Source organism: Pygocentrus nattereri, chromosome 2, assembly GCF_015220715.1.
Source record: "Pygocentrus nattereri isolate fPygNat1 chromosome 2, fPygNat1.pri, whole genome shotgun sequence".
NCBI classification, from domain to species: domain Eukaryota; kingdom Metazoa; phylum Chordata; class Actinopteri; order Characiformes; family Serrasalmidae; genus Pygocentrus; species Pygocentrus nattereri.
This window is the reverse complement of record NC_051212.1, coordinates 34243990-34267312: the sequence shown is the minus strand read 5'-3', so window position 1 is coordinate 34267312 and position 23323 is coordinate 34243990. Positions and strand designations below refer to the sequence as shown.

General features: G+C 39.7%; 1 protein-coding gene and 1 long non-coding RNA gene across 4 annotated transcripts; one reads left to right on the top strand and one right to left on the bottom strand.

Annotated features, from left to right (window-relative positions):
- Window positions 1–15: 15 nt before the first annotated feature.
- Window positions 16–8113, top strand: LOC108436142. Of its 2 annotated transcripts, none has more exons than XR_005129626.1 (3): window positions 16–86; window positions 1870–1984; window positions 8018–8113. It is a non-coding gene; the product is annotated as an uncharacterized LOC108436142 (long non-coding RNA). The 2 variants fall into 2 exon arrangements; XR_001858499.2 differs by lacking the exon at window positions 16–86 and adding an exon at window positions 408–1485.
- On the bottom strand, window positions 7845–23180 carry plag1 (pleiomorphic adenoma gene 1). Of its 2 annotated transcripts, XM_017712432.1 has the most exons (3): window positions 23051–23180; window positions 14193–14531; window positions 7845–11511 (listed from the first exon to the last, which is right to left on the bottom strand). In XM_017712432.1, exons 2-3 carry the CDS (start codon window positions 14426–14428, stop codon window positions 10554–10556), a joined length of 1194 nt encoding a protein of 397 aa, XP_017567921.1. In that variant the 5' UTR covers window positions 14429–14531; window positions 23051–23180; the 3' UTR covers window positions 7845–10553. The 2 variants fall into 2 exon arrangements, with proteins under 2 accessions (XP_017567921.1, XP_017567922.1); XM_017712433.2 differs by lacking the exon at window positions 23051–23180 and having other exon boundaries at window positions 14193–14625.
- Between the last annotated feature and the right edge of the window lie 143 nt (window positions 23181–23323).

The window sequence follows — 23323 nt, the reverse complement described above, 5'->3', positions numbered from 1 at the left end:
TAAAATCAAAGAGGATAAGGCGGGAGCAGAAAGCATCACGTGGGGACGCGAAGCTTCAGCGTCTCTACGGCACGTTCCATTTGGAGGTAATGATGCCTGCGCCCTGCTCCCTATAAAGCGAGCCATTTCCCCGAAGCCGCTGTTCACGGACATTTCGTGTAAAACAAATATGCCACAATTTATCGTGAACTACGGAGCCCCGGAGGGGACGGAGGTTAAAAAAATAATTCGAGAGAACGTTTTGCAGTTCGTACTCACGTTTTCTTTTATTCGTGGTCACGATTTTTAAAATCGTCCCCACGTTTTCCTTTAAACGTGAGCACGTTTTCTTTACTTCGTGGGTACGTTTTTGATTATCCGTGATCACGATTTTCTAATTCGTTCTCTCGTTTTCTTTTAATAGCTGTCATGTTTAATTTTTAACGCACGTTGTTTGTTTATTTTATTCGTGCGCAAAATCAGTGTAGTAGATGCAGGTCGTGTTATTTGTCCTGTGCAGAATAACTAACAGCTCCCTGGCACCGTCTGACGGGTTTTGACGTGTTATATGGATGAAGTGATGGAGAGAGATGCTCATCAGGTCTGATTCTGGTTTGGGGCGCTATGAGGAAACCGCAGCTCCTCTTCACAACAAACGCCCTCAGATTCATCAGTGCAGCTGCAGTTTGGTGCTGAAATGAAGGAAGACAACAAACTACAATCTTCACTAAACCGCGCTTTCTAATGATCGTGTTCACAGATACCGACGCAGCCGGGACAAACTGCGGGGTTAGAGATCATCACACAATGACAGGAAGAAATGATCAGCGTCGACGTTTCAGCCAACTCAAACTAAACACACACAGAAACGTTCCTGTAGGATGAGGTCAAACGACAAGAGAGTTTAATAGCTCTTATGGATTAGATGTAGATATGTTAATGTGAGGCTGTTGAAACGCTGATCATTTCTTACTGTAATTGTGTGATGGTCCCTAACACCGCCATTTGACCAGGAGCAGGAATACCGTGGGCCGTTTGCTGTGAAGAGGAGATGCAGTTTCCTTAAACCCCCCAAAATCAAACCCGGACCTGATGATCGTGTCTGTTCATCATCTCATCAGAACCCGTCAGACAGTCTCAGGGAACTGTTATCAAAACACGAACAACGTGCGTTCAGTTAAAAATAAAACATGACCCGGCTACCAGAAAACGAGAGAACGAATTAGAAAATCGTGATCACGAATAAACAAAAACGTAAAGTAGTAAAGAAAACGTGCTCACGATTAAAAGAAAACGAGGGGACGATTTAAGAAATCTTGAAAACGAATAAGAGAAAACGTGCGTACGAACTGCAAAACGTTCACTGGAATTAATTATTTAATAGTGAACCGATATAAAAGCAGACCTTGACTAACTCACTGCGGCGTCTCCAGTCCCCCAGCGGCCCCCGGCTGGAGGTTTGGCTGCGCAGTGCTGACCGTTTGTGTAAAAGACGTGTATACAAAGGTAACCTAGCTACCTACAAACGGTTGTTTTCCCAGCTAGCTAGCGTTGTTTTATTCATGTTTTAACTGACTACACGGTGTGAAAGCTGTTATTTGTGTGGGTCCATCCACTGACCCCACCTGTGTAGGGCCCTTTACAGCTTTTATCGTTACCACCGCTCAGCTCTGGAGCAGCGCTACAGGGAGGCTCCCGACGCCGCGGCTCGGCTCGGCTCGGCTCCGGCCTGTGCTAGCTTAGATGTTTTGGTTAGCAGAGCTGAGCCATGAATGTGTTTTCTTACGTTTAGTGGGCAGAACTGTACCTCATTACCTGATATATTTATTTCATTCGCACATATATTGATTCACCCGAGCAGCATTAACATGTACGGTTTCATGAAATTAGTTTGTAAAGGACTACACGGGCCGTTGGGAGGGCTGCTACAGCTAACGTTAGCGCAGACTGAGCTTGGCGCGGCCTCCTTCAACTCCAGCTGCTGAGTAGCGGTCGGGACAACAATGTAAGTATTGTCGAGCGATTAAACTAATATCATCATTATGGTCGTGTAGTTCATTTTGTCTTGTTTAACCTACATATAAGTAGTAACGTGAAGGTACAGAGCGCGGCCGTTTACATTTCAGGCCGTGTGTTATTGTTTATTTTGGAGCTAATGTTGGCTTTGTGTGTGGAGACTTTCCAGTGTACACATGATGAATACCAGTGAACCCTGGCTGGAGTTGGGGGCTAGTGTTAGTGCACAGCTAGCCCAGTGATTTTCACTTTACATACCGCACATTTTCTGAGCATAGGAAGCAACTAGGAAAGTGAAAGAGTGATTTTGCTCTTTGGCGTCTTTAATCAACCACAAAAAGTGAACAAATGGACAAAAACATTTTTGAATTTTTGAAGGTTTGACTGCTCAGCCTACATAAGCATAAGATCTCATCTTTTTTGAACCATTGGGAAAATCAGAATCAGGCATAGCAAGACATTATATAGTGTTTTGTTAGGGCTGAGCAAGATGACACCATGTATCATTATCCTGATAAATCATGTGTCAGTGCAGTACAGAATCATTAGCACTTGTAGAAAACAGACCAGCTACAAGATTCACTATAAGTGGAGCAACATTAGCCCCATTTAACTCGATACAAACACTTAGTGTTACACTTTAACTTACAGTTAAAGAAGAAGTGTTCACAGTTTTTAATAGTATTTTTAAATGTAGCACTACTTGCCCTTTTTTTTCTAAGTCCCAACTAGTCAAATGTCTGAGGCAATAAGTGTCGTGAATTGTGAAAATTTCTTGAAGTATCAAAATGTTATATTTTTGTCATATCGCCCACCTCTGTATTTTGTGTACTATTTTATAGGCCTTCTGTAATATTGTACTACCAGCAATGACCAGAACTGTCCACACAGTAGACTTAGTATTACTCCCAGCCATTGGTCAGTGGTTTCAGCACTGTTCGAAAGCATTTTGTCCCCTCAGATCTCTCATCAGCTAAAGGCTCTTCATCTCTAATCAGCAACAGTAAGAAAGGCTCTGCAGTTACCAACAGTAGCAAGACTGGAAAGTCTTATAGAGAGAAGTAGAGTACTTTATGCTGTTCAGGTCAATTCCCTATCATATCCAACAAAAGGCATAATGAATAAGATAGACTTGATAAAAAAGCAGCTGACGTGAGTCCTTCAGCACAACCCAACAGCTAAAACAGCCTAGTAGAGGATCGGATAGGAAGATGGTGGGAAAAGATGAAGCATGTACAGTGTAATTATTCTGCATAGACGAATGCTAAATGTATTGTGCTTGAGTGGACTTTTATTTTTGTCCTCCAGTATGAGGATCTGGGCACATAACTGCAGTGTGAAAATGAGGCGGTGTTGTAATTTCAAAGCCGTAGACTTCATCAAATCTGAAAACACTTTAGATTCATTTGACTTAATGATGTCATGTACATCATTTTATATCACACAGTGGTTACACTGCCCAGTATTATGTAAATTATAGAAAACTGCAGACAGTTCATTGACCATTTATTCTGCTAATTCTCAATATAGGAACTCTATTCCTGTTTTATTTTCTGTTTATTTTTTGTTCATTTTTATATAGTTTTCCACTCCATGTCATTTTTACTCCCTAGCGTGTTAGTTTGTAAACTTGAAGTCAATCTCAGATAGATAATAAATTATTCGATTTTCACCTTTCATGAATTGGTTTCAGTTGAATAGAAAGCTTGCAAATTAAATAAATAAAAGTTAAGGAAAAAAATCTTTTCCACTGCTGTTGCTCTAATATTATATTTTATTCTAAACAGCAAAACATTTTTGAGAAGAGGCGTGCAATAAAAGTGTTCAGTTATTTCCCCGTGCTTTTCATTTCTCACTGCCTGATGTAAAGAGTGAATAAGCACTGAACTGTATCATTCCATTTCTCTATAGCACCTGAACCAACTGAACGAGGCACAAGTTTTACTTATGTGGATTTTGAATAGGTTTTGAACACCCACTTTAATTTGTGTCTTAGAATCAGTCAAAGACCAAATAAAACAAACCAGATTGGGTTTTAATCTTTAAACTTTCTGTCGTAATGTTACCTGATGAATATAAAGAAGGAACTTCTGGCCAACCCTCCAAAATAGTCTCCCACTTTTGCTTATTCCATTCCATACGAAATAAAAAGACCTCTTTAGTGCTTTTCTGAGTACATAGTGAGTGTTATTAGTATTTCTGGGACACTGAAGAACTGCATCATTTATAGAGACCCTGTTAACATGTACACTATGTTTAGTAACTACTTAAAACTGCATAGTAACAAAGCTCTTTATACTTTTTTATTAATTATTTTTACCCATTTTATTATCCTTCTTATGTTTATTTTTGCAGAGGTTGAATTAAAAATGACGGCTCATATTTTTCAAAGCTTGTTTAAATGTGGCACAGCTGTTCTGCTCCTGTCCTTTCTTAGTAACATTTACAGCATTTAGAAGAGGCTTTGGAAAAAGTAGTGATGGCTGAATTCTGAATACACTGTGCTAAATGTATTCAGTAACATGTTCCATTACAGTACACAAAAAAGTAATACATACATTAGAGTACGGGGGGGGGGTGACTCTGCTGTATGTTTTATTTTATTCACATTGTTCCTCATTGTTACTGTTAGGCAGTTTTCTTCATGTAATTGATTAATATGGCTCAGGAAACGTTCAATCATTCATTCAAAAACGAATACAAAATTCTCAATATGATTTTTGTCTCTCATCACCTGCTTCAGTCGACTCCTGCTCCCACAGTCCCACTGTCCTTTCATGACCTGAGACAGCAATTCGCCATATGCCAATAACACATTTTTGCTGATTTGACTGTAAAGTGAGTAGCAGTGTGATTTTTAGTTAATAACACACAAGTAACACGTGCACAAGTTCAGTACAGCAACAAAGCTGAGGTGAGTTTATCATTTGTGAATGTGTCCACAGCTGAGGAGACTGTACTGTTCAGTCGTCCCTAGAAGGAGTTTGTTAAAACTCAGAGGAGTAACTGTCAGTCAGTCCACTCAGGCTTTAGCAGGATCTTTAGTGTTTGAAGTTGTTTTTTGTTGAGTTCTTCTTTAGAGTAAGGATTTTCATGCTGTGTGCTGACTTTAAAATAGTTAAACAGTATAATATATTAAACAGGTAAATATTCTCAAAGTACTCTCGTTTTAAAGGTATCTTCTGTATTCTGAATAGAAAATATAACTTGGACTGAGTACAGATTCTTCTGTATTCTGAATACATATCCCTGCTACTTGTATTCCGTTACATCCCAGCCCTGACTGTACTTGGTAATGATACAGCACCATCTGAAAGGTTGAATTAATGTTTTCAGTAATTTAAAACCAAACTGGTTGCAGATAAAGTAATTAGGCAACAGAGAAAATTATATTTAAAGAAAAAAAATATTTATCAGTGAGCAATAAGCATAGAAAAAATATAATAATAATAATATTATTATTATTATTGTTATTAATAATAATAATCTAATATTAATACAATAAAAAGTGATTTTATATTTGTCAGTGTGTTACTTCAACCATTTCCTTGAAAATGCCCAGAATTACTAGTAATTATCGTGGTGTATCTAATCACTGCTTCATTAAACTAAACAAGGAGTAATAGTGATGAAGTTGAACAAATCCATACGATAACTAGGGGCATCAAAATCTAGAACCAAACCTTTTGTACTTCTATGCTCAAAAAACAGAACTGACTCATGTTTGTTAAGAAAAAAAAATCAAGTTGGTGTAATTGAATTGGCCTGTTTTTTTTAATGTTCTTAATGAAGCAATGAAAGAGCATAATTATCCAAATCATTAAATTTTGCAAATCAAGTTAAATCAGCCAAATCAGTCAATCAAGTCAAATGAAGGAAAATTGTTAAATTGTTTTTCCAAGCCTTATTGCATTTCCACATGTGTGATGAGACACTTAGCCAAATACATTTATTATACTTAAATGATATATATCCAAAATTATTAAATTATATAACTGTAATTATATTCTTTAGAGTCAGGGTAACTTCTATGATGATTTCTTGTTTTCAAAGATAAAGAAAATCAAAGATTTTCCCTTGTTTTTTCATGCCAGCTCTATATTGTCTTTCCTCCTGTAGCCAGTCTTGCTTTGGGTGTGTGTTTACGTTCTGCATTTGTGTTAATCTCTGTGTTATTATTGTTGGTTGGAAGAGCATGTTTACATACTGCCTATTGCTCAATGTGGTCTTAACTAACTGGGCTCTACATGGACCACGTTCAAGTTTAATAAGTTAAACCAATAAAAGTTGCATCAACAGTAGCAAAGGAAGTTCAGTGAATGTTAGAGTTGAGCTGATAGCAGCTAAAGCTTAGATTTTAGTAAATTATTGGATCAACAATATTGCCTTATTTTTGAAGAAAACCATTTCATTTCAGAATTGAAAAAGTTTTAAAAGAATTATTTTTTTAATGTAAAATATATTAATATCTTTTTAAAATGAGAATTTATTTATCTTTACTGCATTACAATTTGTTTGCATTTCTTCAAATCCTGTATAGTGTTATACAGTACATAGTGTAGTGTATAATATTTGTACAAATACAAAGTTATTGTCCAGATAAATAGTTTTAAACAATTTGCTGAGGTGACTTGCATAGTAGTATAAATGCATAAAATGATTCTAATACACTGTGTAGCTTCACAGACTTGTGTACAAAACTGCGAGGAAAAAACAATTTAGAAATGTTATATTTGTGATCAGGGCTGTGGAAGATTCTGAAATGACTGAGAAAACTGTCAGCAGTGTAATTAAATATCCAGAGTGGCAACATTTGGGAGGAAAAGTTTATAAATAGATTAATTCAGTATGTTCTTTATCAGTCTGTCAATTACTTTTTAAATATTGGATAAAACATAAAATATCTTCTGATGTTTTGTTTATAATATTTGCAATAATATTTTATCACAACTATAGTTATTATTGTATATAAAGTAAAAAATATTAGTCAGTGATTTTGAATCTTTGTGTATACTTCAGGGATGCACCCGTCATGTTTATTTTTCTGAAAATGACACATCCTCTAGAGAGAACACTCGTCTGCACGTTACTAATGCACAATTACTGTTTATTTGCTAAAAAATAAAACGGAATGTGGCCTGCCTTGAAAATGTATGGCACATTTAATATTTTATGTCTTATTTTTTACAATACATCAAACATGCCAAATAAATAGAAATTGTAGAAAGAAAGCTGTTTAACTTGTTTAACTTAAAAAATCAGTAAAATGTATAGAAGCATGTACTTTACCTTTCAATAGTTTGCACTCACTTGTCATGTTATACAGTGTAGACTAATATAATATAAAACTATATACTACAATGTAAACCAATGTTTTATTCTCAATTTAAAGCATTTTGGGAACAAGAAATTATGATGTAAAAAATAAAAAATTAAAACCAATTTAATTGATTTATAGTAATTTCTTGTAGCATAATTATTGTAAATGGATCTTTGATCAGTGTGATTTGATCACAGCATTTTATATAAGAGGCAATCTATAGATTCATTGGATTATTTTTTTTAAATTAAGTTTATTATTTTAATTCCTTCTCAGTGCTGCAGTTTTGTAAGTTATTGTAGAATCATCCACAGCTGTTTATCATCAAATATTTTATCTTAATTTTTACAACTTCCTACAAGCCATTGAAACTGAAATGAGAGCCCAGCCTACAGACCCTTGAGATTTAAGGGGTTAATTTGTAGGCAGTATTCGTGTTTAAATTGCAATGTTGGCCAGAAAAACTGACCCTTATTTAAGATGACTGCTCACATGGATCTGTTACAAATATAGACGGAAAAAAGCCTAGTAAAGTGAGTCCTTCTGGTATGTTTATTGAGCTCAGTACTGTGGACAGTATTAACACTGGACCGAATCTCTCCTCTCCTCACATAGCAGCAAAGGTCGTCTGAATGCACACAGACACACAATCTCTTTCTCTCTCTCTCTCTCTCTCTCTCTCCTGCTCTCTCGCTCTCTCAGACACACAAGCTAACAGCCAGCCGTTCACCTTCTACGACACACACCTGGCTCACCCAGCCAGCCAATAAATAACTTTCTCTTTGGATGATGTCATCTGGAGGAGACGAAAGGAAATGCAGGCTGCAGCAGCAAGTTCTCATTACAAATACATGCGCGCACACACACACGCACGCACACACGCACATATAGAGATATATGAATCATTCTGTCTTGGGCTATACACATACAACAGTAGTTTGTAAAAGTACATTAAAGTAACATATACATGATTAGCAATAGCCACTATCACAGGATGGCATTACAGAAATGCGATTAAAAACAATAAGGACATAAAAGGACACAATGTAAAACACCATTATGGCTGGAATGCTGTCTCTTGAACTAAACACTCTCTCCTTCTCTTCTTCAACAGGTTGCGAGATTAAGAGGTCAGTTCTGCTCGGACCCTGTGAACGTTACTATGGCAACGTCCAGCTCCCAAACAGGTTTGTGAATAAAGGCTTCGCCTTCTTCCCAACATGTCCCAATACAACGCAGACGGACACTCCTGCTCCCTCCGTAGCACACAGTCTTGGATTTGAAAAGAAAAGGAAAAAAAAAAAAACAACAACTAGAGGAGAGAAGTTCTGTTGCGCCATCAAGGGCTATACTTTGTCCATTAGCAGCATTATCCAAACAGAGAGATTGTGTTACCCTCACATACACCATACGCACACGCAGAATGATGGTACCACTGTAACTGAATAGTTGAATTGCTAAAGGTCTGTGTCTCCCAGTGAAAACGCCCTGGAACAGAGCAATTCAGATCAGATTCTCCATGTAATCAGAGTCATTCACTCAGCAGCATCAATGACATCACTGTTTTACACCTTGAAGTTTTGAGGCATTCTGGTCTTCCCAGTTCTGTACACTTTCATCAATACTGAAGTATTTACAAACTGCTTTAGATTCATGAGTAGATTTATACAAACCATTTTAGAATCCAATAGAAAGAAAAAAAAACAAACAAATAAGGAAGTGCTTTGAAGAAGTATGGGTGGAACAAGCCTTTGTTTTTTGTCATGAAAGGTAAAGTCTCAGTGAGAGACACAGACATTTTGTGCAATAAAGCAAAATAACAGGAGAAATGTACAAAGTTAAAACACTGTCTGAAGTGTACCTGTAAAAATATTACACGTAGCATTTCATATATACATGCTAACAATCTGATAAAGAGCTATATATGACATCTAAACCGTTCATGATAAAGGGTTTAACACACACACAAAAAAAATAACAGGACAAAACAAAGGCATCCGATTTTTGTAGAAAGTGCTATTATGAAAAATATGCCCAACATGGAGGCTTTCCAGCACCCAACAACCTTCAGCTCCCAACGTAAATTCAACATGAACCATTTACTCAACACGCATCATCTATAATCTCGATCGTCTATAGTCACCTAAAACATGACCTCACAAAAATTCACACGCGCACACAAACACAAACAAAATCTGTTCCTAGAGGTTTGGCTGGGAGTTTTGTGGAAATAAAAAGGACTGTTTCATTCGTAGATGGGCTTCTACAGCCTGTGTAAATGGCAACTGTAGAAATATTTGTAGAACTGCATTTGTCCGTAAGAGTTCTGTGTATGCACAGATTGAACTTAATGCGTTTGTTTTGTTTTTGACTTGAATCAGTGCAATGGACAGCATTCTGGTGGATGAGGTTGCGAGTTGTGTTGGTATCTGAAGAGCAAAGAGAAGGAAAATGAAGACGGAAATGACAGACAAAGAGACGGAGAAGAGTGCTTAATGTTGGTGTGTACGTTTGAGAGTCTTTGTAAATAGAAAGTCTGTCCATGTTTCCCTTTATTGCTTTGTATTGTGAAGCAGATCTGCACTGATACTTTCAGGCCCTTAAAATGAGCAGCAGCATGAAGGCAAATGGCCATCAACAACAAGAAAAAATAATAAAAATAAAGTAAAAACTAAAAGCAAAACGAGATGAGCCTTCCTCACTCTGGCTCTGAGGGGTTTGGTTGCCTTTGGCTGTGTAGAGTTCTGACACTGTCACTCAAATGCTGGCATTTCAGTACCCAACAGCTTATGGGCCAACAAACAACAACAAAAAAAAATCTCAATTTTTTTTAGCTTTCATGGAACTTCATCACTTGAAGTTCAAAGTGCTAAATGGGAGGGTTTTGAAAGCTACATGATCTCAGCGTCTGAGAGCAAAACTTCACTGCAAACTGAGCTCTGCTTTGCAGACATGCTTTTTTATGACAAAGTGATTATTTCATTTTGAATGACAGTTATCAGATGATGTTCAACATCCTCTATTGCTAAAACGTCTCCAGATATAGACTGAAGTAGATATAAACAAGTACGTGATATGTTCTCAAAGGCACGTTTTAAAATGTGTTACTGGCTTGAGAAACGAGTGTTGCCTTGTGTTTTTCTTCTTTAGAATTAAGTGCCAAGTTGACGGTAAAGTGTAGGTATGCTTTTGAGTAAGTGCTAAGATAGCTAAGTACAAGTGTACATATATATTTGGGTCACTGGAAGGCCTGGTGGAAGCGAGGCAGGGTGGTGGTTGTATTCAGGGTTTGTGAGTGCGTGTAATTAGCAGTGAGCCCATGCGTTTGTGTAAGCGTGGGTGGGTGTGGGAGCATATGAAGCGAGCTTAGAGGGTCAGCCGGGTCTTGAGAAGGTGTTATCACAGGCAGCCCCTCCTCCTGGCTGTAAGAGACCCCCAAGGCAGGCCCTGCCCCTTGACCATAGGGCAAGAAATTGAACAAGGGAGACAGGAAGTCCAAAGATGGCGTAGTTTCTCCAGCAGACGTGGCAGCAGCAGCAGCATTCAGCTTGGGCGTCTCCTCCGCCTGCAGCTCTAAGAGATAGCTTTCAAGCTCAGCTCTCAAAGGGGGTGGCGGAGAATAGGAAGTGTGACCTAGCGGATAGCGTAACGCGAGGGACCCAGACGTAGGAGACTGGTGCGGCTCCATCAGCTCCACTGGCTCTGCCTTCACCCGCAGCAGCTCGTGGGCGTGGCTCTTCTTCACGTGGCGGGTCAGGTGGTCCTTGCGGCCGAAGCGTTGGGCGCAGTACTGGCACAGAAAGTCCTTGCGGCCTGTGTGCACCACTAGGTGACGCCGCACATCCTTGCGGGTGTAGAAGCGACGCTCGCAGTGCTCGCACTGGTGCCGTTTCTCCTTGGCTCCGGCAGCACTTTTGCCAGCATGGCCGCGTAGGTGCTCCAGCAGCAGTGGGGTGCTAGGATACGGCTGCAGACAGACCTGACAGGTGAGATCTCCACGGTGAGCGGCGTGCAGAGCCTGGTGCCTGCGGAATCCCAGCTTGGTGTTGTAGCTCTTTCCGCACTCCGTGCAGCTGAAGGCCTCTTTGTTGGGGTCGTGCGTGTGAAGGTGGTTCTTCAGGTGGTCTTTGCGATGGAACATTTTCTCACAGTAGCTGCACTTATGGGTCTTCTCTGGTGAGTGTGTGGCCATGTGCCTGTAGAAACAAGCAAGAGTGCAGGTATAATGACAAATAATAGGGCTGCGTTGGGGATTGTAGGAAACATACTGAATATGTGCCAGAGTCCTCTTATACGGGTAAGCGTGTGGAAAGTAATTGTGGTAAACGGTTAAACCAGGCTGGGAGGAGGAGGGGTATTTCCTTAACCCTTTTGTCCAGAAATTTTGGTCATTTCACTGAAGCAGATACAGGTTAAAGCACATATCATGTGAGCTTAATCATTGTCAGGTTAAAGAACATTGTGGTATGTTGTCATTGATTTGGCCACAATACTGTAATTAATCTAGTAAGAAAGTTCAAAACTGTACACAAGCACAGTCTTTTTGGTCACCATGTCTAATACTTACTTCTTCAAAGCTATTTCGCCTAAGGCTATTTGAAAAGGCCAGTTTTGCCTGATCTACGAGAGCTGAGATGTTACTTTTTTACCTGTGTGAAACTTGATGCTGTGGCCTCAAATGTATACATTAACATAAGCAGCTTTTTGTACGGGCATGTTAAGTCTGCTGCTCCGAGCACATTTAACCAGCTGCATTCATAGTACAATTTTATCTATACTAGGTACAATAAATGTGGTATCAGTGTAGGGTTGGGCGATATAACAATAATTGTTGTGATATAACTTTCCTCAGTATAAATTTTTGATAAATGTTTGATATAATAGACCATTCTCATTCTAGCTACAGCCCTTGTGGCATTTTCCACTGCAAGAAGAATGATACTACTCTTGCCATGAGAGGGTGCACTTCTGAGTTTTTCAACATGATTCAACAAGGAAGGGAATGGGGACTAAAATGGGTTGCCAGAGGTAAATACCTTTTCTGTTTGAGTGGAGCGATTGGCAGTCTGTTCTTCTGTGAGCAAGTCTGAGTGACAAGATAAGCGGTATTTAACTGTACTGGCCCAGAGCGAACTCGCGTCTATCCCAACATGCTAACAAACTTTAGCAGCATTAAATCACACCTGCTCCACATAAATACAGCCGAAGTGGTCTCTGTGGTACAGTGCTCAAATAGTCATTTTAGTGTATTCCCAAGCAGCAAAAGTGAAAGTTGGTTCGTGCTAGTTATAGCACTGATTTAAACAAGAGTAAACTGAGGATGCTCTATGTGGGAAATGGGAGAGTGGAAGAACACTATCTTTGAAGGCTAGCTGTTTTTAGCAGCTGGCTAGCATGAAGCAGCGTCTTCTCACTCATGTTCAAACTATTGTGATATGCTCTGACATAGATGTGGTAGGAGTTATGCGAGTAAGGCGGAGTGATCCATCATTGATGTCCCGAACCAGCTAATGTTTACGGCTCACACTAAGCTGATGTTGTTGAGTTTAGCACCTATAACCACATAGCCTAGCGTTGGTTACCAGACAGCTATAAATAATCTGTTATCTTTATGAATTATATATCTTACAAAAATGGGGGCCATGCTGTGTGTGTGAGTGCTGTTTTAACCATCTGGTAAAAACAGCTAACCTGGGAAATTTTCTCCCATCTGTCATGGACAGATTTGCGTAATGTTTGGCTCTGTTTGGCTAGTGTTTGTCATGTTCTAACCATAAAGCTGTTGTAAACAAGTGCTGTCACTGCACCTCGGTTTACCATCACCAGGCCTAGGATAAATGTGAAAATACAGAGAAACAATTTTTTCTGTGTAGCTCCTGTATTTTTTTCCCTCATTAAATATGCCACAGAGGACTTCATTATGCTCCCCCTTTTTGGGTAGTGGCTTGGTTCCTTCCATATAGGACACCGCAGAAAGTCCAACTTGATATGGCATTACATTGTTCATGTAAGTGACTGAAGTATTTATTTCATTCATAAGCAATGTGCATATCATCAGAAAGTCTGATACATCTTGCCACTTAACCAGTACCATGACAGGAAAGGCCATTTGGGGATCACTTAATATAACCAGCCACAGGCCACTAGTTCAGCATGACAAGTATGGGTGGGCAGTTTTTTAAAACAGGACTGCAACAAAAACCCTCAAGAAACAAACTCACAAGCATGACTCACTTTAAAGCTACTTAATGCCTCCAAAAAAACTCAACTTTCAGATGTAATGCTGCGATTGCCACACAGTATTTTTTTCAGTCCAGTCCTTGCTCCGAAAGTCTCGGTCACAGTTCTTGTAATTGGGTGTTTCTCATTGGACAGATACAGCCTACTGTATACACACTGAAGTGTGGATAGTCAGTCAGAAAGCACCTGACAAAATCCCTACAGTTGTGGCCAGAATAGATTCTAAAATACGTAAATAGAGTGTCCAAGGCTGAAACTTTGTGACCATGACTCTACTGGATAAAGCTGGTCAGTCAGTTTGAACTTGAATGAATTCACATACAGTATTTTGGAGTATGTTGGACTTTCATGTCAACCATCCTGATTCTTTAGAAGATATTTTTATCTGATCCTATTTACTTATCCCTGCTTAGCTTGGGTATTTTTGGAGTTGTGACAATATTGCACAAGGTCATAAAGTTGTGAAAATGTGCCCCCTCACTTCTGCTGGGGTTCCCCAAGGATAAAGGAGCAGGTCTTTATCTTGTTTTAATGCTTGCCTGTCCTTTAGTGTAAGAGAGCACACATTGTTTCATTATGTTTGTTTGTTGTGCTTTTGTTGGCCAAAATGAGACTGAGAAAAATGTTTGAGACCCACCGTAGCAGTTTGTACTTGGAGACAAAGGCCTTGGTGCAGTCGGTGTGCGTGCAGCGGTACGGCCTCTCGCCCGTGTGTGAATAAGAATGCACCTTCAGTTTCTCCACACTGTTAAAGGCCTTCTCACACAGCTGACACAGGAAGTTCTTCCTCCCTTTGCCCTCTGGCCTCCTCTTCCTCACTCGGTCGCGCTCTGCCGGGTTGGGGCAGTCATCATCAGGGGAGACCGTGGCCATGGCAGCTTAGCACGGGCCGGCCACGCGGTGGACACGAGAAATGTGTCCGAATGCTGACAGAGCAAGAGAGGCGGAATCTTCAACACCACAGAGAGACCAGGCCCTGAGGGAATAAGAGAGGATGCAGGCTAAGATCCAAAAATTGAAGGAAAATAATAGTCAAAGAGCAAAATCACACACTGGTTCTTACTCCCGATCCCAGCATTGCAGAGGTCTAACCAAAGTTTTAATCAGGCCTGAATTTTTAAACTTAAACAAAACAGCCTGAAAGCATTCTGCAGGAGTCCAGCCTGACCCACACCACATTTTGAAGCCAAATCCAGCTGTAGCCTGACAAAAAAGTGTAGCCTCCACCTACTGGAGACTGAATATAACTCAACATTCTTTAATGACAAATTAACATGATGAATTATTAACATCACTAGTTTTTTATGCAATTAACGGTTTTGTTTTTAGTTTGCCCTTCAAATCATCTTTTCTTCCACCCTGAAGCCCAGCTGCTTGGACTATAGTCTACTGTAGTACTTTTGTGCAAGTACAATTTTTTATGGACTGTTCCACTGATGGCTTTCTTGATATAAAACAAAGTTAGCTACCACAATAGCGTGAACTTATTTATTGTCAAAGTACGCCAAGTCTGAAGAATCTTTTATAAGCAAAACACTGCTAATGTGGCAATATCAGAAAATTCAGCAGGCTACACTGGACAGTGCTCACAGGAGAGAAACTAACAATAGGAACTGCAGTTTGAAACAAGAGACTACACTCATAGAAACATGAGATATGCTTGTGTCTGTGCGCATGTGTGTATACATATGTATATTCAGCATGATTAAATGGCAAAAGTGTAAACAATCATTCAGAGTACAGTTAGGTGGTATGACAATAATACAGTATACTTCAATATTTAACATAGTATTTGTTTTTAAATTAACTTAGTAATTTAATTAATTAAATTAGTATTTGTAAATTATATGTCAAAGTTCTGTGTCAGGTCTGAACGGATATATAAATACTTTCCATACATTTATATTTTAGAGGGCGCACTGATTGGTGTTACCTATAGGTAGAGAACAGAAATGGGGGGAAATCAGAGCCATTATTAAGCTGAGTCTGTACTGAACTAACATTAAAAAAGTAGTAAAACATTTCAACATTCTCATGTTTGAACATTTTGAACCTCTCATGGCTAAATGGTGCCACCTTTAATGTTACCACATATACACAATATGTACAATATTACACAAACAAAAAGTTTATAGTGCTGCTAATTTAATTTGTGGTTTTCAACATACAATTTGGTGAGATTGTTTGTGCATCAGTGTCACGATTGGCCCCTTCCAGTCCTGTCTGTGTTCCTGTTTTGGTTTAGCCCATGTGCATTTGTTTTGGTCCAGCCCCCTCGTTTCCTGACTCCACCCCTGATTGTTTCCACCTGTCCCTGTCAGCCCTGTTGTATTTAAGCCCTGTGTTTGCCCCTTGCCTTTGCTGGTCTTTATCTGCACTGTGTGGGATGTTCTATCTGAACTGTTTGGTTGGTTGTTTGTGTTTCTCGTCATGTCTGTACCCGAATCGATCAGTGTTGGCTACATGAACCTGGAATGTTTCGATGATGACCCTGTATTTGCCCTTAATAAATTTTGCTTATCTCCGCATACGCGTCCGCCTCCTCACTCCCTGTTACAATCAGTAGGTTTTGAATATTGTCAGCACAGTTTATACCACACAATTTCATCTCTACATGATGGCAACTTAGCCATGGCAAAAGGCTAGTATCAGAACCGCATTCTCTGTATTCACCTGCTACCTAAGCTCTCTCCAAAACATCATAGAACAAGTCACTCTACTTTTGCTCTCTCAAGCAATTTTATCATCTAAACTTGTCAAGAGTACCAATTTTCAGAATCAAAACTGTACTGTGATGTGTGGCACTGTTGGGGTCTGTAGCCTGCTCGCTAAGCTAACATTAAGGTAGCCATTTAGGTTGCTGATCCAAACACCAAAGAACAGGCTTGATTTTGCCTTTCTGATAAACAACGCTTTGTGCAGTCTTAAATCCCCTGCCCCCTATATCATATACCGCCGGAATTTCTGGGAACCGTTTGAAGGTATTAAAAAAGGAGATGATGCCCAACTTATTATTATTATTATTATTATTATTATTATTATTGTTATTATTATTTTCACATTGTTTGATGTGAAAAGCTCTGTTTTAGAGAAACTTAAAGTCAGAATTTTTCAAAGCTGTGGTGATAGGAATCGGAGCCTCTAAAAGCAACATTACAGTTATTGCATGAAGTAATTATAGAGTGGATATAAATGAATAGTTTAGTAGATAGTAGTAGGCACATTAGATACTTTTTAAATCCGTTCACGGTGGAGATGTAGAGGCAGGGTGTTATAAGGAAAAATATTTGTAATTTTGTATATTTTTTCCAAATATTCATTTATGCAGAACTTTAGAAAAATCAATTAAATTCTCCTTTAATTTTTCCATCTAATGCAATTTCATTGTTCTGAAGTTTGCAAACTACTAGCACCAAACACCAGCCCAGTCCAGCAACCTTTCAGCTCTTGTCCCATTAGTAGATCATGCCACAGTAGAATAGTCATCTTTTTTGTTCATTCAAATGTTGTTTGGAAATCTGTAAAGCGCTTTGAACTACAGCAGCTTTTAGGAAAAGTGTTATGTAGATGAAGATTTGATTTGATAACTTAATGACCTGCATTTAAATGGAACAAATCTCTCTTTAGGGCCATAACTCCTAATGAGGGGGCTTGTTAAAGTTCCCTTGTATCCAGTGCCAGTGTTAAGAGCCAATAACAAGTAACAATAAAGTCAGAAGAAATGCGAGAGTAAATGCAGGCTAAAATACTTTAAAAGTGATGGACGAGTTGTAAGAAACCCGAATGTTACATCTGAACCCTAATTGAGCCTGACAAACATTTGAGAACTGATCTCAGAACCCAGTCAGACCCTGAATGAATAGTCATGTCCTGTAGGGCTCAGACAGATATTTCACGTGTATTCAGATCCTTTATGAGGAATTAATTGTTCACAGATGTCTCTGTTTAGATGAGGCACTTGAGTGTGTACAGAATGCAACCAAATGCTGAAACAGTTATTATTTCAAATATTTTTAAAATGTCTTACATCTCTATTGACCAAGCTATATCACACATCCATGTATGCATAGACATCACCAGATGCTGCATATCATCCCTGTTGATCTTGTGCCAGGCAGCCAATTTCACTTCCTGTTTATTTCAGGTACTTTCTGCCTTCAGTCTTGTATTCACTAAGTGAAATGCTTACTCAGTAAGATTCAGCTCAGGTGACCAGTCAAGAACATTTTAAAACCTTTTTGAGTTTTGAGGCATTTGGTCAGATTTGAGCACTGAAGAATCTTCTGTACACTTGAGAAGTCATCCTGCTGCTCCAACTGGTCAAAGGTAAATAAAGGTAGAGTTTGAAGTGAGAGAGTGGGTTTACGCTCCCATCCTACCATGTTTCAAAGATTACATGGTCTCATTTACCAAACTTTTCCCACCACTTTATCCAAGATCATTACCAATTCATCTGTCCATAACACCTTGTCCTAGAACTGTGCAGGCTTTTTTAAATGCATGTTGGCAAATGCAATGAGCCACTTGATGCCATGATTTTTATTTCCACGGGGAATGGGATCTTCTTCGCTTCATGCCCAAGAACAGCCCTTAACTGTGATAAAACAACAGTAATGCCTGGCCTCTCGTGGCTTAGTGCTTTATGATTTGTGACTTATGTTGACATTACCACTTTACCAAATAGCTGATCTAACTCATAGCAATAATCATGATTGCCGGCTTTACATTGAGACTTCATATTGAGAGACAGCAGCAACTTTAGATGCAAATGCCACATATAGAATCAATCCTAGACCTTCTGTTAGTTCTCTTGTGCACAGACGAATGATCCTAATGATCCACGACACACAGCTAGCCAAGACTGACCACACTGTCCAATTATTTTACACAGTTAGCACGAAATGGATGTACAGTTGTCTGCCAAAGTTTGGGCAACCCTGGTCAAATGACACGTTTTGTTGATTTTAAAAGTGAAAACATCCTCTACAGAGAACACATTTCTGTGCACTTTAATGCACAAATACTGTTTATTTGATGAATTTAACTTATTGGGGGAACAAAAACAAAATGTGGTCTGTGCAAACATTTTTTCTCAATGTGTTAAACTAAGCAAATAAATAGAAACTTTGAATTAGAAATTTGCCATATTTCTATTTTTTTTTTCTTATAGATGATGTTACATTCACACACAAAACATGCAACAAAACTGCTCTGGGTGTCCGGCATAGATAAAATATGAAAATAGCTACAAAACGGCAACATAAACCTCAAGTGGTTACATTTTAGAAAATATGATTGCGCAATTTCAGAGTAGACATGTTTTTTAACAACATCAATCTTTGTCCTGCATCAAGTCCAGACTAGGAAGCAACCATAATCAAACATAAATAAGCTTCCCTACTTGTCCAGAACCCAGAATGAGTCTTGAACAGAATAGAGGACATATTGGAATATACAGGAATCTACAGAAATAAAGTACACTGCATTCAAAAATCCTAACCAGATCACAACTGACTCTTCATGCGCTATACACTGTGAAATGACAGCAGTCACAGTAATATAGGGGTAGCCTAGGTAGACCAAATACCTGGGGCATCTGATAAGCAGGCAGAAGACTGTGGAGGCACCATGACTGTGATATTACAGAGATCAGACAGTGAAACATGCACAGCTTTTAGACAAGCAGCTTTCAACAGCCTACTGCAGCTTTTTACAACCCCACGGGAAAGAGATTAATCATATTCTATGTATTAAGCGGTCCATGATCCATTGGTACAATGTAATACCATGTGGCACCCTTAAGTTCAAGGCAATGGCTGTGCAGTCTGATGACCGAACTTTACATTTTCTTCCTTTTCCCACAGAAATCATGCCCTGAAGTGTCCTTCAGTAACTGCTGTCCAGCGTAATAAATTACAAACCCTCTTCCATTCTGTTAATTCATAGGCTGTTTAAGGATTAATAGTAGGTTATTCTGGACTTACGACAAGCATGTATATTCACTAAAAGGAATTTTGGGACATCTAAGCAGTAGATCATGGGACAAAATGACTCAATAAACAGACTATGTAAATACTGCTTTTCAAAAAGGAAAAATACAAATAAAAATCTACATTTTTAGCAATTAGCACTAATGTTAAGTGTTTAATGTTGTCTAAATGCATAGTTATTAAGATTCTGTGTTGCAGGTTTTATTGATGCTCCAGTAGTATTTTACCAACATATATCTTATTTTATATAAGATAATATATATATATTTTTTTTTTTTGGTAATACAGGGAAGGAACTGACAGCCTGAGAACCCCCATCAAGACAGTGAGTGATATTTTGAGCTGCTTAAATGTTCTTTTTCTGTCATGGACTTCAGAGAACCTTCGTATTTCTGCATCTAACAATACATACTCATCCTCTCCAGCTGCTTTATACTTTCATTAGTCATCTATATCTATTCTATCCATCATTTTATCTGTTTGATTCAATTTCAGCAGCACCATGAGACTCAATTGCCCACACTCTTAAAAATAAAGGTTCCTGAATGGTTCTAGTCTTGGGTTTATGGTTCTAGGAAAACCTATAATTGGTACACAGCCTCTCCTTTATTTTGAGCTTCTATACATTTTAAAGACGTTCTTCAAACTCATCCCATTTCCAAAAGGAAAGATCCATTAAAAGGTTCTTTAGGGAATCAAAATGGGTTCTTCTATGGCATGGTGCTTCAGTTACCTTCTGACTTTTGGCTGTATGGTTCTCCTGCACAGTTTGCCTGACTGTACTGACTAGACAGCAACATTAAACTAAAGAAAAAATCTAGGTTGCATTTTAATTTTACATTTACATTCTACAGTTTCAGTTCAGCTTTATTTTTCCTAATAACCATTTACTTCAGATACAAAAACATTTTAGGTTAAAAAGAATAAGAAATGCATTTTTATTCCTTATAAATTATGTTCCAACTTTTTTAGGTAAAATGTTTGCAAGTAATGGAGAAGAATGGACTTGTGGAATTATCTACACTGGATTCAATTCTGTGGTGTAAACTCTGTTAATTTACAGTTAAATTCGACATTATTTTGGTAAAATCACTAATTTAATTACAAAGAAAATCTTTATTTTCAGGGTCATCATGAGATGTGTAATTTATAAACTAGTAATAAGTTGTGTTGTATAAACAGAGGGAATTAGATAAACAGTGCTGCATATTAAGTTAGTTTCACATTAATTATGGAAGATGAAGTCTCCAAAATTCAGATCATTTCTCAGAAATGTTTCATATTCATTCATCATTTTAATGAGCTGTAAATGTATCAGATTTATTTTATTCTAGTCAGAAATAATCTAATAACAGAATCTAAATTAAAGTCACCACAAAAGTTGTTTTTAAAAACTGAATGAATAATTTTCAGGGCCCAACTTTAGAAATTACAGAAAATAATCACAGTTAGAGCCTGAATTTCTTGCACATCATTTTTTTTACATGCATCCTTACAATTTATGTATTTTAACTTTATAAACTTACATTTCTCCATTTAAAGCCTAATTACACATTTTTGTATTCACACAAACAGAACTGTGACTTTATTATACACCACAAAAACAACATTTATCAGCAAGAAAATGACTGAATGTGAAACCAGCCCAGGTGCCTTTTCTCTCATCCACAGCTTTAATTATTTTGAAACTGAAAACGCAGCAGACGAGGATAAAAATGAAAGGAGTGGAACACTTTCAGCAGGCGCTCCACTAAACCACACGTCTTTACTCTTTTTTCTAGATTATAACGGGCAGAACACAAAACAGGGCGATCAAATAAAACAACAAAAACAGCGTTTCATTGCTGCCCAACCCAAACGTCCACAAACGCGCTTTTCTTCCTCAAACGAAGCTGCTCGGCGCTCTCCACACCTCCCCCTCCTCCTACAAACACAACAGGCTGATCAAAACAACCCGGTGGAATAAAGTTTTTAAGACGCTGCCTTCGGCCCGCGGAGCTGCGCGAGCTTTAAAGGCGACCGGACACGTGGAGCCCCGACAGGACCGACCAGCGCGGAAAACAGGAATAACGGAGGGAAAAGACGCGAAAACCTTTTTCTTTTCACCACGACAGAAGATTTAAACCCCCCAGCGCGGCGTCTGAGGGCTGCAGCCCCCCCGACACACCGCCACTTTGAACCCGGTCACTGCAGAGAAGGACACTCAGGGGGCATTAAGGATGAGGGGTATCAACCCCCCACCGCTCCCCACACCACCACCACCCCCCCTCCACTTCACACACCCAGCCATGCCACACGTGCTCCTCCTTTCATCCCCTCGCGGGAGCAGCACGCCGCACCAGCAGCTCGCGCGGAAAATTTGCGTTTAAAACCATGTTAAAACACACGGCGGTGCGCGAGAGGCTCTCCAGCAGAGCTCGCGCGGGCAGCAAGTTCACTCCGCTCATATGACAACAACAGGGCAGGATCGCAGAGCTACATGCTAAACCCCTCACGACTCAGACTCCATCCACACACGCCAGAAGACCACCGCCGACCACTCAACAGGCTCTCAACAAACCCCTCCTCCTCCTGCTGCCCCCCTCCCTCAATCACACAAACTTTGACACAATCGCGGTCACGCAGAGCTCAGCGCCGTAACTCACCGGGTCCTGTACACACGCCGAGAGTGAGAGAGAGAGTGAGTGTGTTTGTGTGAGTGTGTGAGGTGTTATGAAGCAGGCGGACACATGTTTAGCTCACAATTAGTCCCCCCTTAAACTTTCTCCCTCCATTTTGGTTGTTTGCGATATTGACAAGCAGCCCCCCTTCCCCCCTTCACACGGCGCTCCGCGGGAAAAACGCCGTTATCACGTCCGATACGAGGCGCGGACCCGAGCGCCTCTCTCTCTCTCTCCTCTCCTCTCCTCTCTGCACTCTCTCCTCGCCGCGAAGCCCAACAACTCCAGCCGAGCGCGGGGACCGACCGTGAACGCGCTTCGGCTGTAACGCGCCGCCGCCGTGTTTACGGTGCTCGTCTGGCGGTGCACGTAAATGTGTCAAACTGCGAGCTGCAGCGGCGGCCGCGTCGCACTCATTCTGAGTTTGATCACCTCTTTCTGCCCTGAACGCGCTGGTCTTCGTCACGGCTAACTGTCCTCGCGGCTCCGTCGTTTATTATATTCACAGAGAGAAAAAGCGAGGAAAAAAAACTAAAACTGGACTCAATTGCAAAACTTTTTTTCGCTCTCTCAACTTTTTAAAAACTCCAGCACTTCCTCTGTTTGTTGACGTTCATTTGCATTCGGCGCGACGCGACAAGAAGTTCATAACACAGCTTATTTAGCTTTTTCTGCGCATTTCTCTTCCCTCCGCTGCTTTTTCTCTCACGTCTCGAGCTGGGCGCTGATTAACACAAACTTTTTTTTCTCCCCCTTAGCTTCACCCTCACTCTCATAATTTGAATAACCCCGATATTTTAATTCAAGAACGCCGTAACGGTTTGCTTAACTGCCGCCAAACTTACCGTGGGAGCCTTAACATCCTTTCTGGGGCGTTTTTCTGGACTTTCAACTGTTCTCCGAATTTTTAATAATTTTTTTCTCATATTTTTTGCTGGACGCGGCGGGCCTGAAAATTGTTTGCTTTCTCCTCTTTCCAGCAGCCATTGTGTAGGCTATGCGCTGCGGTGCACCCCAACCCGGCCTTCGCCACGCACACCACGCCCACCGGCGGCTCCTGAGTGGCCGAGCCACCTGTCACTCTCACGTATAACCGTCCCCGATCGAACGCCACTGAA

Coding starts and splice junctions, on each gene's coding strand:
- plag1 (XM_017712432.1), bottom strand. CDS start 14,428: ATGGCCACGGTCTCCCCTGATGATGACTGCCCCAACCCGGCAGAGCGC. Junction 11,512..14,192: donor TCCAAGTACAAACTGCTACG/GTGGGTCTCAAA, acceptor TTGTTTCTACAG/GCACATGGCCACACACTCAC.